Source organism: Echiichthys vipera (assembly GCF_963691815.1).
Source record: "Echiichthys vipera genome assembly, chromosome: 18".
Lineage (NCBI taxonomy): Eukaryota > Metazoa > Chordata > Actinopteri > Perciformes > Trachinidae > Echiichthys > Echiichthys vipera.
This window is the reverse complement of record NC_139843.1, coordinates 16981059-17002784: the sequence shown is the minus strand read 5'-3', so window position 1 is coordinate 17002784 and position 21726 is coordinate 16981059. Positions and strand designations below refer to the sequence as shown.

At 41.5% G+C, this 21726-nt stretch overlaps 1 protein-coding gene across 1 annotated transcript; it reads right to left on the bottom strand.

The window, feature by feature from the left end:
* Positions 1-323: 323 nt before the first annotated feature.
* ubald1a (UBA-like domain containing 1a) lies at positions 324-21652 on the bottom strand. Its single transcript, XM_083932217.1, has 3 exons — positions 21413-21652; positions 20743-20802; positions 324-3223 (listed from the first exon to the last, which is right to left on the bottom strand). The coding sequence occupies exons 1-3, from the start codon at positions 21518-21520 to the stop codon at positions 2900-2902; spliced, it is 492 nt and encodes a 163-aa protein (XP_083788343.1). The 5' UTR covers positions 21521-21652; the 3' UTR covers positions 324-2899.
* Positions 21653-21726: the final 74 nt, after the last annotated feature.

Sequence of the window (21726 nt, the reverse complement as noted above, 5' to 3'; positions counted from 1 at the left end):
GACAGAGAAAGACAGAGGTTTGCAGAACCTGACTTTAGAGTCTGGCTGGGTGACTGTATTAAATCTGCTTGGCTGAGAGGTAGCCAAGCGTGAGATTATGATGCATCTATCTTCCCAATGTCATTATTTAACACACTGCTCTGGCGTCTCTAGTTCACACACTCTCTCTCCCTCTCTCTCTCTCACACACACACACACACACACACTACACGTCTTGATCAGGAGGCCAAATTACAGTTTATGTTGTTTTCTTCCCTTGAAAAAAATGAAATGAAACTGTAGAGCCAATATTCCCACGCTGCAGTAAACCATGCTGATTAGGTTGACATACAATATTTATTTAGGTTCACAAAAATGATAAGTTAATTATCAGGTAGTCCACAAATATTGTGGGAATGGTCTCATACAGTCATACAAGTGGGAAAACATACATGAGAAACCATTTAGGAACAGGCCCACCCAGAAACGCTCTGATTTAACCAAATAAAGTATGAAGCATAGAAAAGGAGGAACTCAAACATTAGTTTAGTCTAAATAATATAAAAGGAAGTTGCTTATTTATTCATTATTATATCCATGATTTCCCACTTCTTTTTTTTCTCTGAAAGAAAAAAAAGCCCCTAAGCTATTCAAAAAAAATCTTTCTTCTTATATCAAATGAAAAAATAATCCAAATGGGAGAAACTAAGGGGGAAAAAAAAGGGGCAGACCCTGTATTTAAAATATTGCGTATATCAGGATCATCCCTGAATTGTCTCCCAGCAGTATCAATGGACCAGGGACCGGTCGAAACTAGAAACCTAAATGTTGTAAAAAACCCTCTGTAGTACAGTATCTGAGGGTGTGTGTGTATGTGTGTGTGTATATATATACACACACACACACATAAACACTGTGTTATCTGAAATTAGTCTGTAGTGTCCCCAAATAGCCCGTGGTGGGCTTCCCGGAGCTGCCCCACAACCATTTTCTTCTTTGTTTCTCATATCAGCAAGACCAATGTCCAATTGTCCAATTTTGCCTTTACAGTGGGACACTGCTGACCTGACTCTTTGTAGAGAAACGCTCATCTATTGCATCTATATTAGCTTTGGGGATGAGACCCACCACCCCCTCCCTCTTCTGAAATTTCACCCCCCAACCCCAATGTCTCGACCATACACTGTATACAAAGATGGACGGCTTGACAGCTCCTGAAAAGTGAAGCCAAAACATCTTGACCCCCCCTGGCTGCAGTATAGGTCATAAACCCCGCCCCCTCCCGTGTTAGCGGATGGGACATGGGCCAAACTAAAAAATAATCTATACAAATACATGAGATACAAAGGGTTTCTGTCATTTTAGGTAGTTTTTATCAAGTTCAAGTATGTATTTTTACAATATGTTTGCTTTTTATTAGTTATTTGATGCTATAAAAACAGTGAAACTTCATGATTGACAGCTATAATTTACTGTCAGTCATTGGTTGGGCGGGTGCATGGGCGGGGCTACGATCCCGCAGCTCCCCCGCACTGTACTGCACACACTCTGGCTCCAACATTACAAGATTGCAGTGCCCGTATTCGGGATGTTCTGTCTTTATTTTGTTCCATCTTTATTTGCAGTGTATGGTCTCGATCTCATGTATGTTTGCTACAAAAGATGTTACACATTATGAACACGTCATGCAAAGTGGCAATTCTGTTTTACAAAGATGGAGTAGTCGTGTTTTTTTTTTCCTTTTTAAATCTATAGCTATTTTAGCTGCGTTTGATTCACTCTTTAAAAAAAAAAAAGATCAACCTGAAGTCCCTCCCATTTTCAAAGACGCCGCCCTTAACTTTTCAACAAAAACAGAACAGTTAGCATTATAAACAATATTATATTAAAACCATGATTTCTCATTTTTTCTTGTAATAACCCAAATCTCCAGAAGAAAAACAAAGTATACAGTTGACAGTTGTAGTCTGAGTCCAAGTTTAAAACTGTGTCAGGAAAAGCCATTGAAGCAAGGATCAGTTAGCATAAACCAGAGTGGCTGCTGCCTTTAAGAAAAAAAACCTTTAAAAACATGTCCTGGGGTGGCAACGGTTGGTTTAAGAAGAATCCCTGATTGGCTGAAAGAAGTCAGGTGACCACCAGGTGAGGTAAGAAAAGTCCCACCTTTGACGATGGGGATGACAGTATGGAGGTGTTTCCTCTAAATGCTAATGTGTGTGTATTTGTGTGTGTGTGTGTGTGTGAATATATATATACATATATATATATATATATGTGTGTGTATACACTTTTGATTACAAACTGACCACCCACTCACATGCGTACACACTCACACTCAGGTGCGTGTTGATTTTTGAGTCTCAAACACTGCATTGCAAGTTCCTCTCTCCTCATGCCGCACAGACAGATGCAGAAACACATAAACACCAGTGGCAAAAAAAAAAAACACTGGCTGAAAAGATGAAAAAAAAAACCCTAAACAAAAAACTGAAAATTACGTTTGCTGCCTTGAATGTCCTTGAACATCACATAGAATCCTTGGGCATGACAATTCTTTTTTTTAAAAAAATCTGTTTTTTAGTTCAATAATATCTCTCTTATCTATGCATTTACTTAGGAAAAACTAACAAAGATTTCAGTTGCTCTCTTATTACTATGTGTGTGCGTATCTTTTTTTTTTTCTTCTATTTTTGTATTGACATTTGCATTGGTTTTCTCCTCCTCTTAAATTGTCCACGTTGAGTTTTTCTTGGTTTGCGTAGTTTCCGTCTCTTTCCATAGCCATCCGCCTTTTGGGAAAAAGACCAAAACCCATTTCTACTCATCCTCCCGACCTCCCTGCATTCATTCCCCCTGTTTCCCTCCCTCCCTGGGGTGGAAAAGGGGGGCAGGGGGATGCTTTTCAGTCCCGTGCTGCCCTTCATCTCTCAGCCTCCATCGCAACACTAGCCTTCTGCTCAGCACCCGCGTGGGGGTTCACGCCCGTGGGCCAGCCGGGGCAGGGCTGCGTGGGGGGCGGCCCCTGAGTCCAGAGTCCTTGTGGAGGTTGCGGCACATTAGGTATGTTTGGTGAGACCCCCCAGCCACCGACCTGGATGGGCGGAGGGGAGGTGGCCATGGAGGCGGCCATGGGACTGCCGCCGCTGCTGCTGTTGAAGCTCTCAGACGCCTTCAGCCTGGAGAACATGGTCAATGCGTCCGGGAAGTTTGGGGGCGTGGCTGGTGTGTTGGCTGGGGTGCACATCTGAAAAAAGATTGGAAGAGAATGATTAATGCGTGTCCAGAATTATAAGAAAGAGAAATATAAAATACAAAAAAGCAAAACAAACACAAATGGAGAAATATGAGTCTCAGTGAGATATTAGCAAGACGTAGGTGTCTAGGCCACTTCTACTTCAGATAGCACCTCTTCATAGTAGAAGAGCTAAGAAGTCCATTCATCAAGTGGTTGATCAAAAGGAAATAATGTGAATCGATTCTGCAACCAAAAAATACCAAACAGTTTACAGGTGCCGGCTTCTCAAATGTATCTACTGCTAGTTTTCTTGGTCATATATGATAATAACTGGATGGACAATGTCACCTTAGGCTCTGGGGAAATGCATTCACATTTTTTCCCTTAAAATTCATTAATTCACTGTTTGCAACTGTTTGATCAGTATAACGTCAGAAAAATAATTGAGGAAATGATCAGCAGGTGAATCAAGAATTAAATGAGTTGTTAGTTTTGAGAGTAACCTTTTTCATGTAGAATTTCCAATTTTTCAGCAACACAAAACCGCATCACTAACAAACCAACAATACAATCCCCAAACAGCAGACGAAGAAAGAAAAACAATAATAAAAAAGGTGAAAGTCTTATACTATGACATGAAAGCATATAGGTACATTAACAGGATTAGGAGTATGCCTTTTGATGGCCGACATGTAGAGAACTTGCTGCTGAATGTATGATGACAACGCAAAATGCAACTTGTCTTGTAGCAGCAGCACATTCTGTTTTATCGATAATATTATCAGTGGAGAAATTGGTGTCTGCTAAAATGGATTTCTTACAGTATTACTGTTGACTTCCACTGAAAAATAGTGCGGCATTAAAGGGGTTTGGGGGTTTTATTATAACATCAAAACCTGGTTGATCAAACTCCAAAGCTGCTGTAGTGCAAAATTCATCTTGTCCTGTCTTGTTTTCTTGTAGAAGTAATCACGTTTGTTGGTATGTGTCCATTTTCCTTCACCAGAGGGTACAGCAGCACAAAGGGTAGTTTTAAGCAGTGTTTAAAAACAGACAGCGCTTTAAAGGAAGCAATCCGTTTTGTATAACAGAAGGGGAGTTTAGGGGAATCCCGTGTACTCTTTGCTTCCCCAGAGGGTCCTGATGATGACATTTAAGTCCCTTGTTTACGTCCACTTCCTGTTCCGTCTATAATATGGTGTCCGATCGGATTTAGTAGACTTAACTTGGCCACACTGAGAATAACAGCTTATCTTGCTTTCCACACACGTACGCACACGCACAATGCAAAAATAAATAAATAATGCAGACACACCCAAAGTCTCCTTGGCATTAATATATCCCCTGTGCTCTAACCTGCTCCGAACCTCCTTTGTGTCAGCATTGTTATCCTTCTGCTGCCAGGAGTGCCTTTAGTGGCGCACCCCGAGCACACACAACACACCTGTGTGCCAAAAACAACACTCAACCTACCAGCTTGCAGCTAACAGACCATGTGAACAACGCGTTTGGCTGCTCAGAAATAGTAAACCTTCATCCTCATCCTCACTAACACAGCTTCTCGCACACTGCTCCATGACCTGCTTCCTCTAGTTTCCCCGTCCATTTGTGACCAGGAAAACAACAAACTACTGTATTCCACAGGGAAGCGGTGGTGGAGCCACGTTTTAACCAGGAGGCTTGTTTTCTAATAATAAAAGCCTGGGCAGAGAGGTTAACGGGGCAGGTACCTACATGAAAAATAACCCTAAATCACTACCAGGCTACAACAATGGAAGAAAACAGCTTGTCAACTGGTAGTATATAGTATATATGAGATGGTAGAAGTAAAACCGGTGTGACAGAATCTGATTCAAATTGAATCACATTCATTAAATCGACCGTGCCGTTCGTGTGTTCAAAATTACAAGCTGTGACTTTATAGATCTGTGTTTATGCCCCGAGTAACAATATTCACATAACATTTGGGTTAAACGCTAGGTTGTTTGTTTAAGGGGGGGCATTTTCTGGAATCATAGTCATAGGCTCCATGAATCAACTCTGGAGAACAGCAGCTGCGATCACACATGAGTACTGGACAAAAAAATGTTAATGTGCTGAAAAGAGGGGGGGGGGGGGGGGCTGTGAAACACAATTCACTTTACTGATACCAGAACTTAGGCTGACCCTTGATATCTAATCTACACTTGGCTCCATCACCCAGGATACTCAGATTGTGACACAGCCTTAGGGTGCGAGCCGCCTTCCGAAAAACAGCATGACAGGAGCCATTCCTCCCTTGGGGGTGTAACCGGACCACTTTGCCCCCTAAAAGTGCTGCGGCTTGCAGGCTAGTTCTACGAATACACAGTGAGGGGCCAGGCCGGTCTGGGCCAGGCCCAGTTAGAGGTTCTCAGAGTGGCATGCTGTTTTGAAAGGTGAGCGTGTCCACTGTGCACTCTGACAGGAAACGCTGGCTCATGTCTCTGAGGCTGTTTCCTGCGGTAAAGAGACACCCTGGAACGCTGAAGTGACCTCTGTGGTCTTTCCTGTTCATGGCGGGCAGCGGTGGAAGCTGCTGGTTGGGTTTCTTAAACCCCCTGATCAGTCAAGGGTCTGTGTGACTGGTACTCAGGTACAAAACAATAAATGAGGCCTCATGTCTCATTGCTTACTGGCCAGGAATGGGATCTGCTGACACATAACCTTTGAGGTTGTCCACTGGGACCTTTACATCTCACTTACTCATCTATAAACTCATGAACAAATGAGCAGGTATAAATATACACCTGCAGTTCCCTTGACGTGTACATTCTTGTTTTTTTGGCTTTTGCTTCATATTAAACAGTATACTAAAGCCCCTTTCACGCATGCACTGCAAACCTGAATGATCTAGACACTACCCAGCCGAGTTGTATGTGAGAACGTGAATGTCCAAACCAGCCGGATCGGACATCAAACAAAGTTTTCCCTGCCAGCTCTGTAGTAAAAAGTCGGTGTTGATTGAGCCAATGTGTAAACAAAGCAGCTCACTGTCAGGAGAAGTCAAAGTGAGTGATTGGGAGTGTTGATGACGTTTCTATAATGCGGCCTGTGAGAAACTAGACGAAAACTAGACGAAACTATGGTTTTGGAGACGCTGTTGTTTATAACCAAACTACAAACTGCTTATGTGAGCGCGTCATGTCCTGCCTCCTGTGCGCTCTTACCCAGACGCCACCCCTCTCCAAAACCCAACAGCGCATATCCAGAAAGTGGGAATACTTCAGACATGGACAGTCTTCCTTTTGTGTGCTACATGTGTGAAAAGTCCGGACCGGATTCGTCGGACATTGTCTGGAGTTCATATGAGAAAACGGCTTACAACGGAAAAGATGGGAGAGGGAGGTAACAAAACCAACTTCAAACACGTCTCACTAATGCCCCTCTCACTCCTCCAACGCAACACCTATCCAAGTGTCGGCAGGCGAGTGTGTGCGTCTGTGTTTGCAGGAGACCTTGGAAAGAGTCAGAGACGCAGACGGTATCGACCCACAGGGAAGAGGAAGACACATTGACGTTCTTCTCTATTGGGCTGTCTGGGTTTGGATCTGAGTCCTCATCAGACACTTTCTCACTGATAAAAGCTTCAGCAGACATCAAACCTGTCAGCATGCCTTTAATAAAGGTCCACATACAAAGAAAAATCATATCTTCCACTTCCCAAACAAATTAGACAAAATACGGGATATGCATTACACGTGCTGCTATCACCAAATCACAAGTGTCGCGTTTCAAATGTAGCGTTTTAAAGCACATGGCCTGTGTACTGTCGAAGCAGAGAAAATGGCATCAGAGGTAAAAACTCCACATGGATTCCTCAACAGATTAAAACCGTTGCTCTGGTGCAGCATACTGAGGAAGCAGGTTACTGTGTGTCTTCCTTGTGTGCGTACTAAGCAGCCTAGTAGCAGATTAACTCTCGCTGCAGTGAGGCAATGACAGAACAGGACTGGGTGGAAACCTATTATATGGCTGGACCGTGTATGGTCAATGTGCTGAATTGTGGCCAAATTATTATACAGATAGTCAGTGGTGTCTATCATGTGAATTGATATGACTGGGTTAAGCTAGCCAAGCTTGAGGCAAATCATTGAGGACTGCTTTAATTAATAAATGTAGCAATATAATCATGTTTTTCAGCAATTTTTTGTTGTGAATTACTGATCTAAAATCTTATTGTCCTATTTGGGTAATTAGTTTGGTAATATCTGTAGTTATTCTATAAAGGGATACTGATTTTTCAACCACAGGTTATGGCATAAAGCTCTGTCGTCACAGTTAGAATTACTACACTGCGGACCTTTTCTTTTAATGGTGACTCTCTGCAGTCTCTAGACTGGAGAGGTGTTGTGCACTGTCAAGCCAAAATGATGCACAGCAGATCAACTGCTCCACATTTTTCATTATAGTACAGGCAGATGTGTGAATGGGGTGAGCAAGGTGATGTGACAGGGAGTGTTCAGATTCAAAACAGCTCAAAACAACCAAAACTTCAAATCTTTCAAAATAATTTATGTCCAATGTTCCACAAAAAAAAAAGAAAACGCTGCATAGGATTACCCAAACTGTTGTGCGTCATGACGGGGAGAGCTCGCTAAATATACTGAATATGATTGGCCATAACAGTCACAGCCTTTAATGCACCCACCTATAATAATGCATTCTCTCTAATCCAACCCTGTGCCTAAGTGCAGCACAGGTGCACCAACCATCCATCTAACTATCCTGTCTGTTGGACAACTGACAGGCATGTGGGCTTCAACCGGAAGGTTAATATTTCATTTGAGGAAATCACAATCTGTGTGCTCATGTACAAACACACACACACACACACACACACACACATGTTGAAGTTAAGAGCGTCTACAGAAGGTTTGCACTTACATCACACACATACCAGCACTATGGGATGTGAACTATGTGAGGTTCACTGGAAGATATGTGTAGCTTAGTATGGAACGGGTAACTCGATGTGTAAGAAGACAGGTTGACAAAAAGGATATTTATTTGGGATTCCCATTTCAAATTAATAACTGGATGTTGGTCAAAAGACGAGTGTGCATTGTTCTACAACTGTTGGTTTGGTGAGGCTTTTTTTTGTCTTTTAAGAGATTTTATGTTAGCTGTGGGCTAATGATCAAAACTGTACATTTAGGATAAGATGGATATGGTACATTATCAAAGAAATAAAGATGTATGTGCCCAGTTAAGATTTTTATTCAACCACCTAATGTTTAAAGTGGGCTGTATGGCAGTGTGAAAGTAGAAAAGTGGATTTGCTTGAAATGTATAAGAACGTCCATTTTTCTGTTTACTATTGTCCTCTTTACTGGGAAACAAACAATGTATTGTTAAGTAAGATATAAACAGACACTGGTTTTATAAATATGGCTGCTCGGTCGTTGTAACAATGCACATAACAAAATAATTTAAATTAGCCACTTAGTTGGAGAAAGACAGGCGATGAGCATAAACTTAAAACCTTGTATTTGTTATCTTTCTTTGGCTATTCAATGTGCAATATACTTGGGCATTTTTCTTATGAATATGTTGTTTAAAAGTAAATATAATGCAACTGACATTTGAGGTGCATGCTATATATTTTGTGAGATTTGATATATAGCAGTGTGTTGAAATCTCATGAGGGAGGGATATTAGATAACTATAAAATTGTGAAATAAGCAGTGAATTAACTATGTGGAAATTGGCTAATTATACAGCAACTGGGCAAGAAAAAACACATAGCAGTATATTTAACTATTGTGGGTGTATGAGAGTTTAGTACTGTTAAGAGACAATGTGAGAGGACTGGTGAGGTAAACTTGTGTGCAAATTGAGCTTATTGTGACACAGTTAATGGTCTCCAAATGAGTTGTAATTTGAGGCGTCATCTCAGTTCACCCAAACACATGGCTGACTGTAGGATATGTTAGTTAGTTAACAACAATCCAGCTGGATCATTTAGAAAGTAATCAAAAGTTAAAACAAAAACAAATGAACGCATCAACTCCATTCAGAGCAGCACAGAAATTTACTGCCATGTTGTTCCAAACCTGCACGTTCAGAAATGCATGCAGATGTTAAAAACTGTTGTTGTTGAGGTCCTTCAATACGACAGATTGTGTGTGTGCGTGCGTGCGTGCGTGCCTGTGTATGTGCTGCATGTAGCTAGGGAGGTCTAGCCATTTATTCAAGATGTACAGATGGAGAGATCGGGGGAATAACAGACAGTGAGAGGAGAGTTTGTGTTCAAAACAGAGCCGACAGAGAGGGGTTGCCATGGAGACTGTTGTTATGAGGAAGCAGTACAGATCTCCTGTTGGCGGGATGGGGCTGAGGCGGGACTGGCTCTGTGGTCGCAGCGGCCCGGCCCTGTCCACCCTCTCTTTAAGTCTGTTTGCTGAGCCCAGCATAAAGAAGGCAAGGCTGACAGGCGGCGACCACTCTAAACATGCCTGGCCCGGGCCTGCGGTGAGGCTCCAAAAACCTTAAACACTCCTCCGTTTGTGTGTTTGTCCACAAACACGGATGAGCTGGAGTTATTTCCAGTCTTACCGACCACATTCCACAGAAATATCAAGTGTGTGCATGTGCCAGGCAGAAAAGAGAAGCTCTCTGTCCTCCTGCATACTTGCGCAGAGGGTCTAGTTACGTCTCGTGATCCCAACTGACCTCCTCCATGTAACATTTACTTCAGTGCTTCTACCCCACAGACACCAAACACTCACACTCTTATTCGTCTCTCTTCAGTCACTCTGGATGTTTTAGTCCAGCTGTCACAGGAATTCTAAACAAAATGTGATCCGCTTGATTCCATTAACTTTCCATTATGACAAAAATGCCAAATTCAAGTACTACTGAGCAAGTTATTGTTGTGAAGTTGCAGCCAATGTTGGACATTTTTATGTTATTGTTGTCTTCATTTTTCACAATGCCCAAAGCCAAATCTGGTCCAGGTCAAACCTAGATCAATAGTTTATTTGTCTCTTTGCTTAGCTTGTTTTTGCCTGTACATATTCAAGATTATTACTTCTATTCATCAATATTTTCAAAACAATACTTATGATGGAATTCAAACATCTTTTACGCCGTCATCCTGCCTGCATTTTACATTAGTATGAACCAATAACATGTCTCTTTTCTCCCCCTTCTCTATCTTTCTCTCACTACCCACTCCTTGTCTCCCTCCAGTCTGTGGCTTCACAAGCTGTAAGTCAGCACTTGCAGCAAACTGTGCCGAGAGATATGTGAGACACGAGAATCATGGTGAAGCGAACCATGCAGTCCTTAATTTGCTGTTCATTATAATATATAGCATCTGGAAAAAATGAGAGTGAGCAGGATATACTTATTTTGGCCATAAGAACACTCTTCTCCATAAGTCTGACTACATGAAACTCATCTTACACCAAAAACAAATGTGCATATCAGTTTGAGCCAGTTCAAACACTTTTTAAGATTAGGTATTACTGAAAATAACACGTGCTGATGGTGGAAAATAATACATTATGTACAACCGCAAAAACAAGACGAGGTGTTTGCATTAGCCTGGCTGCTGTGGCTGAGCCACCAGGCATGCAGACTTCAAAATCTTCATTTGGTCATCTGGTAAACCTCAAAATAATGTATGGTTTGAGGAATTTTGTATTTTGTTTGTTGTTTAATATTAACCTATGCTGATCACGAGGCAATAGTTTTGAATTATTATTAGAGAGAAATGTGTATGATAACCTGGAGTCAAAGCTCCACATTGACTATTAAAGGGGATCTATTTAGTTTTTTTCTTATTTTGTGACACAAAACCTCAGATATCAGATCTCCACTTCCAACAAATGTTCTACTCTCCGATCAAGCTTACGTCAACTCGTGGCAGATTTCTTTATGTGGTTATCTGCTCCAGACCCGCTATTGCAATGTTTACATTACATACACCGTTATGTGTAGCTACATGCTAATGTCAGGGAACATGTGACCTTGTTTGCTGATTTCCAGCCCTCTGTAATGTGTATTTTCTGTAAAGTGTCTTTGAGTACTGAGAAAAGCGCTATATTATACTGATCTATAATTATTATTAATTCGTTTTTAGTTTAGAAGGCCAATCTAAATCCATTACGGCAGGAGATCTTTTAACTGGTGGTAAGTGCTGGTTAAGTGGGAGGAAGTGTTGCGTGCAGTTACGTCATGCAATTAATAAGCAAATATTCACTCCTTTTGTTTGGGCATAGAGGAACAATGCCAAAAATGTGGCAGCACTGACGATGCAGGACAACTGACATAAACCCTAAGAATAAAAAAATAGGTTGACTGTTTACCAAACCAAGATTAACAAGATAAATGAGTTGGACTGACTCAAACTTGTCCTCTGATGATATAAAAAGGCCTCCTCAATATATCTAATAACTGGCAAAGAGCACAGAAAAGTCCATCATGTTTAGCTAAGATTCATGGGAACTGGAATTAGATGTCTTGCTCCCCAAACATGTAATCTCAACAGATGACAGTTTATCAAGACTTAACCCAATAAACAAGCAACTTATGAGTCTGTGTGGCATTCGAGGCCTGATTTAGTCATAACCTGACAGTGAAAATCTCAATAAACCACAATCAAGGAGGCAACAGTAAAACTTTTCCGTTTACGGATTATACAAAAAGGCCTACTGTAGATGTGGCTGCAGTCTAATGCTACTGCGGCTGTACAGTCATTAATGTAATGGTATGGCTGATTCTGACTGATGCCCTGTGAGGACTGTGGGAATGAGGACTAAATGGAAGGGCACAACAGATTAAAGTTAATAGGTGAATTAAGTAATAGGTGAAACCAGCAGGAAGCCCAATGGGAGAATGGGGGGTGCTATTGGCAAAACAGAGCGCAGAAAGAAAAAGATGGAATAAAAGTTAGAAGGCAGGCTGAATAAACTATTACTGGATTAACTGTACATGAATCTGCCTGCCTGCTAAATGTTTCAATAGGGTGTGTGTGTAGCCTAGCACTGCTGTTTTTGTTTTGGAGATGCAGCTCTGCATCCCAATGCAACCATGACCAACTACCAAGTATGCCAACAATGCTAACCATAATAAGGAAAATGAGTAATTAGATATACATAACTGATGTTTTTAATGATACTTAAAATTTAATTTGAGACCTATTTAAATCAAACAATTAAATAAAAAAGGCAGAATATGCCTGCTTTGCATTAGTCTGTACCAACAAGGGAAAAAAAACATTAAACAATGAGCTGAAAAGAGTGAAAAGCTCTGTAAAGCCAAGGGGAGCAGCAGAATCATGAAAATTCTCCACAGGACCATCGCTGCAACCCCTTTCACATGGTCATATTATTTTCACATGGCTATTTAATACACTTATCAAAAAGATTGTAGCCACAACAAATGATTTGACCATCTGGAATAAAGTCAGCATCAGCTGTTCTTACGACAACAACTGCTGATACAAAACGAGAAACAAAAGAACTGCTATCTTAATATGTAAACAAATTGATAATACTTCAAATGCCACAAAAATTTAAACAATATTAAATTAAACTAAATATTTAAGAGATACCCCGTGCCGAACTTTGAGTACTGATTGTGAGAAAAGCAAAACACCAAGAGGACCTTCATCCTCTCCGAGCTGTGCTTGGGAAACTGCCATTCCTTTACACATCAGTAGATAGTGGAAGCTAGTTAGTGTCACCACATCAACACAATCACATCATATCTAAACCAGACATGCAACCGTGTGTCTCTGTTTTTATTGTCCCATGACATGGCTCACCAACAGGTTTTTATGGGAGTGGCTGGGTGTCCAAACTATACGTTTCTTTACCAAACTAAATAAAGGAGGTTGACAGGTGCTGCTTATTTTTTCATGCGACTGTCCCCCTCCTTCACCCATGACCCCTCACCCCTTCGACCTAGCCCGGCTTCCAACAGCTGAGCCCCGAGTCGGTGTATGTCTATGTGTGAGTTAATATTTTATACAAACAGGGACACGGTTGGGTTTGTGCTCACGAGGGACTCAGTTGATCATTAGCCAGGTTGTGCTCTGTTTTCGTGTATTTTCACACTGTATTATAGGAAGGAGAATGAAGAAAAAGATAGGAGCGATGACAGAAAAAGACAGAAAGAAAGCAGTACTTGACAGAAAATAGGAGAACTGGGAGTGGAGCGTCTTTTCTGTTCAACCAACTGCACACACTGCACTGCTCACAACAAAGGCTAACACGCTAACAATAGGTGTTCAGTGGCCTCATGTCTAGAAAGGGGAGTTTGGCCTGTCAACTGGTGCAACAGTCTGGCCACAGAAACTACTAGGCCAAAGGTCACTGTGAGGGAAAACAAAACACGAGTACAGTGCAAACATCCCAAGTTCAGCTTGCCAAAAGATATTTCTTAAGGCTACGCATACAGTGTCAAAAAGTGTTTTTCTTTCTATAGCTATATCAGTGTCAGATCCGTTTAACACTTTCACTTTCATATTTGAAAACTTTGATTAAACTTTAGAGATTTAAACATAGGCGTTGAAGAGCAGAGCTATGAGGAGGAAGGATCAAACAGGGACTGGTGATGAGTCACAGATCATGAAGTGGAGTCAGGAAGGCAGGACCAAACATTTATTAGTTGTGCATTAATTACTGTTAGTAAGAAGGGTATGTAGTTAATAGTTGTTCCCTATTACAATCACAGCTCTTCACACCAAACAATATTGGATTTTTTGCCTATTGAAGAGTTACAGCAATTGTTTGCAGTATATGAACAATTCATATCATAAAGTAAATCAAAACTGGTATATCGCTTCATCAAGAAATACTGCACTGTACCAGCACTAGGTAGGAGCAGTAAGATGACCATGTGCTGTCATTCCTCCGTCGGCCTAACACACCCGTGTGTGTGTGTGTGTGTGTGTGTGTGTGTGTGTGTGTGTGTGTGTGTGTGTGTGTGTGTGTGTGTGTGTGTGTGTGTCCTCAGTGACTCCAAGAATCAGTGTGAAACTCAATCTAACTCCAGTGCTCATAAACACATCTGGTCCTCGCAGTCATCCCACATGGATCCCCATTCCCCGAGTCCCTTGAGCCAAAGTTCCTGTGTGTGTGTGTGTGTGTGTGTGTGTGTGTGTGTGTGTGTGTGTGTGTGTGTTTGGGTTCTGGGAAGCCATGCTCCTGGAAACATGCAGGGCAACATGTTGGAACACGCAGTGCACAGGCCAAGCCTTTTCAGTTGTGGCTAAAGGCTTGGCGTAGCTGTAAGACACTCGGGTAAAGACACACACACATACACACTGTATTTGCTGTCTGTCTGTGTGTAATACATGAGTATGTGCATCCATCTGTGTTTTGTGTGTCTTTGACAGCAGTACAAGGTTGTGCAGGTGTGTCCTTCCACCCCCGCCTACTATCCAGGACCTCTTCAAGCCACTAGACTGCCTCCTACACCCCCTCCTCCAGACACACAGACAGACACACACACGCACAGATTCATGCATGCCGATTAATATTAACAGATCCAGACATGATTACATTTGAGACACATTGCTGCAAGCACACAGAGTTCCTTCTGTGGCAGAGACACAAAACAGCACTGTGTTACTGCAATTTCTACCAAAATACCTGGCATTGCCTTGCTATTAACCTATTTCATCTTAAGTACAGGCCAAGCACCCTTCCTCACTTGTTTCTATTGATTCTTGCTGCTATTTAAAAACAATCCAAGAATCCTTTTATATACTTTAGTTAGCCTTTCTCCATCTCTTGCAGTGTGATGATGAATAGTTGAGGCCGAGACGGACAATCATCCATGTTGTCACGTCATGATTTATGGGCAAGGGTACACCACACGCATCAAATCTCAGTGAGACCTTACATTAATGAGAAAAGTTAGGATTTCTAGAAATCCTTCTTTAAAGGCCACACCCGGACACCAAAACCTAATGTTTGTAGTTACCAAAAACACCCCCTCAAAACACACACCCTCTTCCTTTCCCCTGCTGTGAGTTTATATTGCCAGGAAACAGCCTTTAAACAACCTCACGCCCACTTTTATCAATACCCTGCAGTGCCAAATACAATTCTGTGATGTCACTGCACCCAGTGACTTAGTACTGAACATTGCCCTCCATAAAGTCCTAGTTTCATTCAACTTGTGCATGATGCCAGTGACAAATACAGCACAATAAAAAAGGTGATTATTCACAGCATGGAGCTGTTTATTTTTCATGACTCTGTGGGCTACAGACTTGCAGTATGTAGGCCAGGCTTGGTTGTGATCAGCAACAGGAAGAAACAGTATAGGTTCTTCAAATGTATACAGTTGAAGATGACTTACTGCTTATATTTCTAATATGCTCATTTAAGTAATTAAAAAAGAAGGCCAGATTCACAGAACCCAGGCAATATTTTACAGTGTAGTAGGACTTCAAGAGATGGTTAAGAAAGGAAAAATAAAAGGGAACAAGAAATAGAAGTGTGTCTTTTCTTTCCTTTTACATCAATATACCTTTCACCTGTGGCCCGCTAATTCAATTCAATGCAGTCCAGTTAAAGAACAACAAAAATGAACAGTCGTCCTCTCTCTCCATTTTGAGGATGAGCAACTGGAACAGTGACAGGAGGCCATCACTCGCAAAGTCATGACACCCTAAAATACAACAGCGCAATTGCAGGGTTTTGTGAGTGACAAACAGGGCAAGAACCTTGACTGCTGCATTTCCATGTAAACTGCTCTCACACGGGTCCTGCAAAGTATGGCAGCTACAGTAGCTCGGTAAATAGCGATATGGGGCACTGAATGAGAATAATTTATTGTTTATCAGACCACAAATGAGACAAGAATCCGCTAGCTAGCACACCCTAGCTAGCAACTGTACTTCAGCCAGCGTAAACCCCAAGTGCTGGGGGTGATGTTAAAGCATATCAGAGTGAGAACATGCGGTACATGTATTGTACAAGAGCATCTATGATTCAACAAGAAAAGGAGAATGTGAAATATTTCCTTAGAAGATTATTTTTTATTACCCTAACCTACTTAAATACTTTAACATAACACCACAGTCCTGACTTTACTGCAGGGCTGCCACATGAGGACCTCACTGAGTTTGTAATAGCCATAACTCTGGCAGAAATTACACACATGTGAAGCAGGCTTTGTGGTTTAGTAAGGTCGTTTCCCTGCTTAGTCACATGATGGGGTCACATGTTTCCAGACAGCAGAGGAAGTCATCTAGCAAGGCTACTTCCTGCTCTGTGGTCACATGAGGATTCATTCACTTTGTGGCTGTATGTGCCCCATATGGAGAGATATTAATCATGGAAACACTGATATTGTAGTGTCCGTGTTTTTCCCTTCCATTCATTCATAGAGATACATAGTGAACATCTCACAAACAATTAGTTCTTTGTCCAGACCTGATCATCCAAAAACTATGATGACTACAAGATTATTGCTCATGTGCATCTAGTTCCAGGAAACCATTTCTACGTGGTTTTGCTTAGAAATGACCACGTATTCTCCGTCTATTATTATTTTTATGCATCCAGGTGACAATGTGGACGAGCATTTTTGACAACTGGTCTTCTGACTGTGTAACAAGAATCAGAAATAGCTCAGGCTTTATATGGACAGTTCATTTTGCAAAGCCTTAAAATGAGCTTGGCACATTCCTAGAATATGTATGAAAACTAAAAAGGCAGCGGTCAAAGAATATGTGCAGGACATTTGCTAAAAGGGACTAGCATCAAACAGCCAGAAGCAACACAAATACAACTCAAGCACTGCAATTGTGCGCACGAACATGGCTCTGCTGGTTGGCAACTGCTTTGAGAGTTATGCTAAAACAAGATGGTGAGGTCAGGCAAGATTACAAAATTCCCAGCGAACATAAACAGCTAATTGAATTCTAGTGCTTTATGTTTTGCGTCTGTAATCAGATGAAGACAGAGTCTGCGAGGGAGAGAGGCAAGAATAGTGTGTCAGTGTATACATTTAAGAAGGTGCTGTGTTTTTTAGTTACAGCGGTACCCTCTGCTGTGAAAGGGTCCATTTTGGGGTCGGTGTGAGCATTGCATCCTGTAGGAATGCGTTGCGGTTGTTAGTAAAGGCAGGGTGTGTGTAGAGGAGAAAACAGGGAGTAGACTGGGAAGGGTTGCACAAAACCCAGAGCAGCTTAGGTGTTTGAAGGTCCATCGCGGAACTAGGGATGGGAAAACAATCTCTTTTAATCGCTGAAGTTGATCGCGGTGACTTGATAGTGAACTGACAGGCAATTGGCAGTTTACTAGTTTTTCCTCTAAAAGTAACATTAATTTGGCCACAGCCCACATGTTACAGTTCAAATCTATTAGTTTGATGTAGCCCACTGACAGAAGAAGTACAAAGTGATTGTTACTTTTTTGTTAATTAACATTGCTGTATATTTATCAACCACAACAAAAGGAAGTTTGATAATTTCATAGGCTCTCCATGATTGCTGCAAGTTCACTGAGCTTTTACAAAAAAAAAATGTATTCAATACTATGACTTATTTAATCAGGTATGATTTGTAATTATCTTATTTAAGATGGTCTGGTCCTATCTGTGATGAAATAAAAATAATTGTTTCTAAACTAAATGTAAGGTTAAGAGATTCCAGTGTATTTTAATGCCATCTTAAGAGTTTTAAGTACATTTTGATGATCATCAGGATAATGTTGTAAATCTCAATTATTTTGGGCCAGGATAATAGCAACATGAAATTTTCCTTTGGGGGGGTGTAATGAAACATCTAAATTAATGCCGCACTGATCAATGATCCATATCATTGTTCCAAAGTGACAATATCGATACTTAACATCATCTTCAAGATGCCTCTATATATTTAAAAATTCTCACCTCATATGCATTGTTTTTATGAAAAAGGTTGTGAGATCAACTTATATTGTATCATTTACTGAAGAAGCTATATATCTTATTGTGACAGAACTTGTGATTTACACCCCACGTGGTACAAACAAAGAGATAAATAGACAATCTGTTAAAGGTCCATTTTGTGGCTGTATTGCTCGCACTGAAACAGCCATACTTTACATACACGCATAGACAGAGTCTTAAATGCGTGCCTGTGCAGACATTACAGCTCTTTTAGATCATGTGCCAAAGACCCGGCACTCCCCTGGGTCTGGGATCGCTACAGAAGGGAAATAATGACAAAAGATTTATCTAAATCCTCCACCCTCCACAGCGTTATACAAGACTTTACTGATGAGTAGGCTGGCTCATCTCACCATTTGATATTTGATACAGGGTATAAAGCTCTGACGTACAACACACAAATGATTCATTAGCAAAACACAGGTAAACACAATTAGACTGGACATGGCTTGATTTGAATGCTATCTTACTGACTGCTATTAATCCCCACCAGACAAGCTTTGTATAGAAATAACTGTATTTCTTAAAGCTCCAATACTGTGTTTTGTTTATAAAGTAGTATTCAGAAACTGTGCCTTGAAACAAGCTGTCGGGACTTCTGTACAGTTGTGATGTCACAACAGTACAATATTAAAAAAAAGGTATAAGTGCCGTTACAGTCATTCCCAGACTGCAGTGACCGTGCAGAGATGCAGGAAGCTCAGATGCAAGAGACCTGGAAACACTGACCAATCAGAGCAGACTCAGGAGGAGGTCTTAAAGACACAGATACCAAAAACGGAGCATTTCAGACAGAGAGTGAATACAGGTTTATTCAGCTAGATGATAAAGTGATTTGGTACAGTACATTCAGCTTCATGCATTTTTGGGTCCAAAAAAACAATAGCATAAACCAGCTCACTGAACAGTAACCATATACTAACCGACCTACATGACCTCCTAACCTGCCATGCTGCCAAGAACTGCATGTCTACAGGGTATCTGTTGGGGCCATCGGGGTTTGAGGGAGGCTTCTAGCCAAAATAGCAATCTCAAGGATGAGTTCAGTATGTGCTGTAACACAAAACATTGACGCAACAGCATGTGCAACACAAATGTAACTTAAAGTTGTTCATGTTCACTCTAAACCGAAGAGAGAGACAGAGAGAAAGAGCAAAGTGGATTAGATCTGTATACCAACGAACACTGTGGCCTGTTAAGCTGCAGAAAGGTTGGACACGCTGCTCTACTATAGTACTGTTCTGACTCACACACATACACAAAAACACCCACTCTGTGCATGCACGGTAAGTACGCAGACGCATGCACATGCTGGTATATATACAAAGAAAGGAAACGTGAACTTTTGATTATGCAAGAACGTGTCTATAACAATAACACCGCAATTACACGTAGGTGCTTCTGACTTTCATTATCCAGTGTCTGCAGCAATCAAGCTCAGCTCTATTTGGCACACATAACAGTACAGCTCTTGGCAGATTGTTTACTCTCTAAATTAAAGTGAGACATTTCATGAGCTAAATAGAGTGGACTGGGATGCTTTTATTTACTGATCAGATGATAAAGAAGAAGGACTGGCTTTCTTTCTAAAGCTGCTATAAAAAAAAAAGATCCAGCTCAGTGTGACTGGCGACATTTCACTACTCTGAGGCTATTAAAGTACTCACACAATGCAATAAAAATCTTCCTTTATCCCAATCTCCCCCTAAATTACACACACGCACACACACCCACAGCTTAAAAATCGAGTTTTATCCAAAATCACAATCTATGTCAGGCTCTTCCAGAGGGCAGCTGTTGCTGGAGGCTGCCATGCATGCAGCTGCAAACAAAGGCTTGTATGCAGTCAAAGTGGACTGCTGCTAAAAGCCCAAATACTGCTAGTGTTTCATAATGTTTTGTGTGTGTGTGTGTGTGTGTGTGTGTGTGTGTGTGTGTGTGTGTGTGTGTGTGTGTGTGTGTGTGTGTGTGTGTGTGTGTGTGTGTGTGTGTGTGTGTGTGTGTGTGTGTGTGTGTGTATGTGCCTCCTACAAGCCTATCACCTTGCACTTTACTTCTCCCCGTTTTGTCTGCCACTAAAAGTTCCCAAATATGTGTCGTGTTCAGGGGGCAGCAACAACCCAATCGTGGAAAACAGTCGAATACCCTCAGGCAAATGCAACTGCTCTATTTGTGAGAGGCAGCTGTCCTCTTCCTGGAAGAAGACTTTTTTTTCCCCCTGTCTTACACAGAAACAGAGGGGCCGTCCTTCCTTTATGCACCTCAGTTGATACAATGAAAATTGAGGGATTTCATATCTGTCTTTCTTCCTTCCTGCCTCTCTCTTTCTGACATACACAGCCTGTCTCTCTCTCTCTCCCTCCCTCAGTGTGGCTGCTGCTGCTGCTGCATGCCTGCCTGTGTGTTTATTTCTGGAAGCTCACAACATGGCCGACATGTGCTTTGTTATTGTTAGTACAACATCATCCCTCTTGGCCTATAAGGGCTGTTTATCCTCCCCCACCCCACCCAAAACACAGTAGCATTTAAGATGTACTACTCGGCTTGTTATATTTAAATTAACACAACCAATAAATATCATAAAAAAAGTAGATTTTCACCACACTCACCATTTGATGATGATGGCCATATGGAATATTTGTTTCTTGAAAAAAGGCACTGAGGGCAGTCTAGAATAAAAACACAGGAAATGAGTGACATTTTGGTGACAATGTTTCAGGTGTGTGCATTACAAACAGCATTCATCGACACCTTTTATTTCTGCGTCGATGTAAATAAAACCCAAAGGCAAAATAATGTACTAGCTAAATCTAGTTCACCGCAGACTAAACAATTATACTCTTTTGTAGGCTAGTCGATACCACACGGCGGTCATCTTTATTGCGTAACACTACTCATGGCCTCGCCTGTACACTGCTGTCATGTGTCGGATTATAGTATTTAATCTAGAGTAAAGTCTAATTGGATATGCTAGCTGTACGCTATTCCCCACTGGTTTAGTCCGGCTAACGCGCACATATGTCTACTTTAAACCGGCTACGGCGAAAGTTCTGGTAAAAAAGTGGGTCGACTTCTGGTCACATAAACAGACACATAGCTAAACACTAACGCTTTGTTTTGTGTTTGAATATCAAGAGTCCAAAAAGTATCGAGAGGCGGACAGGCGAGCTTCAGTGGGAACCGACGGTCGGTCAGACATAAACATTAGCCGTGTGGCTAACGATACCCTGGCCGACCGTGCTGTTTGAAGTCGTTCTCATTTGACTGTTTTCCTTTTACCTCGAACTGCCAATGTGCCGCCTGCAAAAGCTGCTTCGCCTGGTCTGCCGCACAACCCGCCGTCAGGACGAACTGGTTTATCATGACTTGGTGTTTGAGTTCATCCATTTTTCGACGAAAGCCCGGTGTCCTAACTCGGCGGCTGTTCTCTGAAAACAGACTTTCAACCCTTTTTTTCACTCTCTTCCTTCACTCTAGTTGTATTCCGTTTCTCTTGCCTCAGTCGTCCACCATTACAGCCGGTCGAGCAAACACAAATATTTACTGTAGGAGCGGTAGTGGAAGGAGCGTTCGCGTTGATTGACAGAAGGGCG

Coding starts and splice junctions, on each gene's coding strand:
- ubald1a (XM_083932217.1), bottom strand. CDS start 21,520: ATGGATGAACTCAAACACCAAGTCATGATAAACCAGTTCGTCCTGACG. Junction 20,803..21,412: donor CGGCACATTGGCAGTTCGAG/GTAAAAGGAAAA, acceptor TTTTTATTCTAG/ACTGCCCTCAGTGCCTTTTT. Junction 3,224..20,742: donor ATGGCCATCATCATCAAATG/GTGAGTGTGGTG, acceptor ATCTTTTTTCAG/ATGTGCACCCCAGCCAACAC.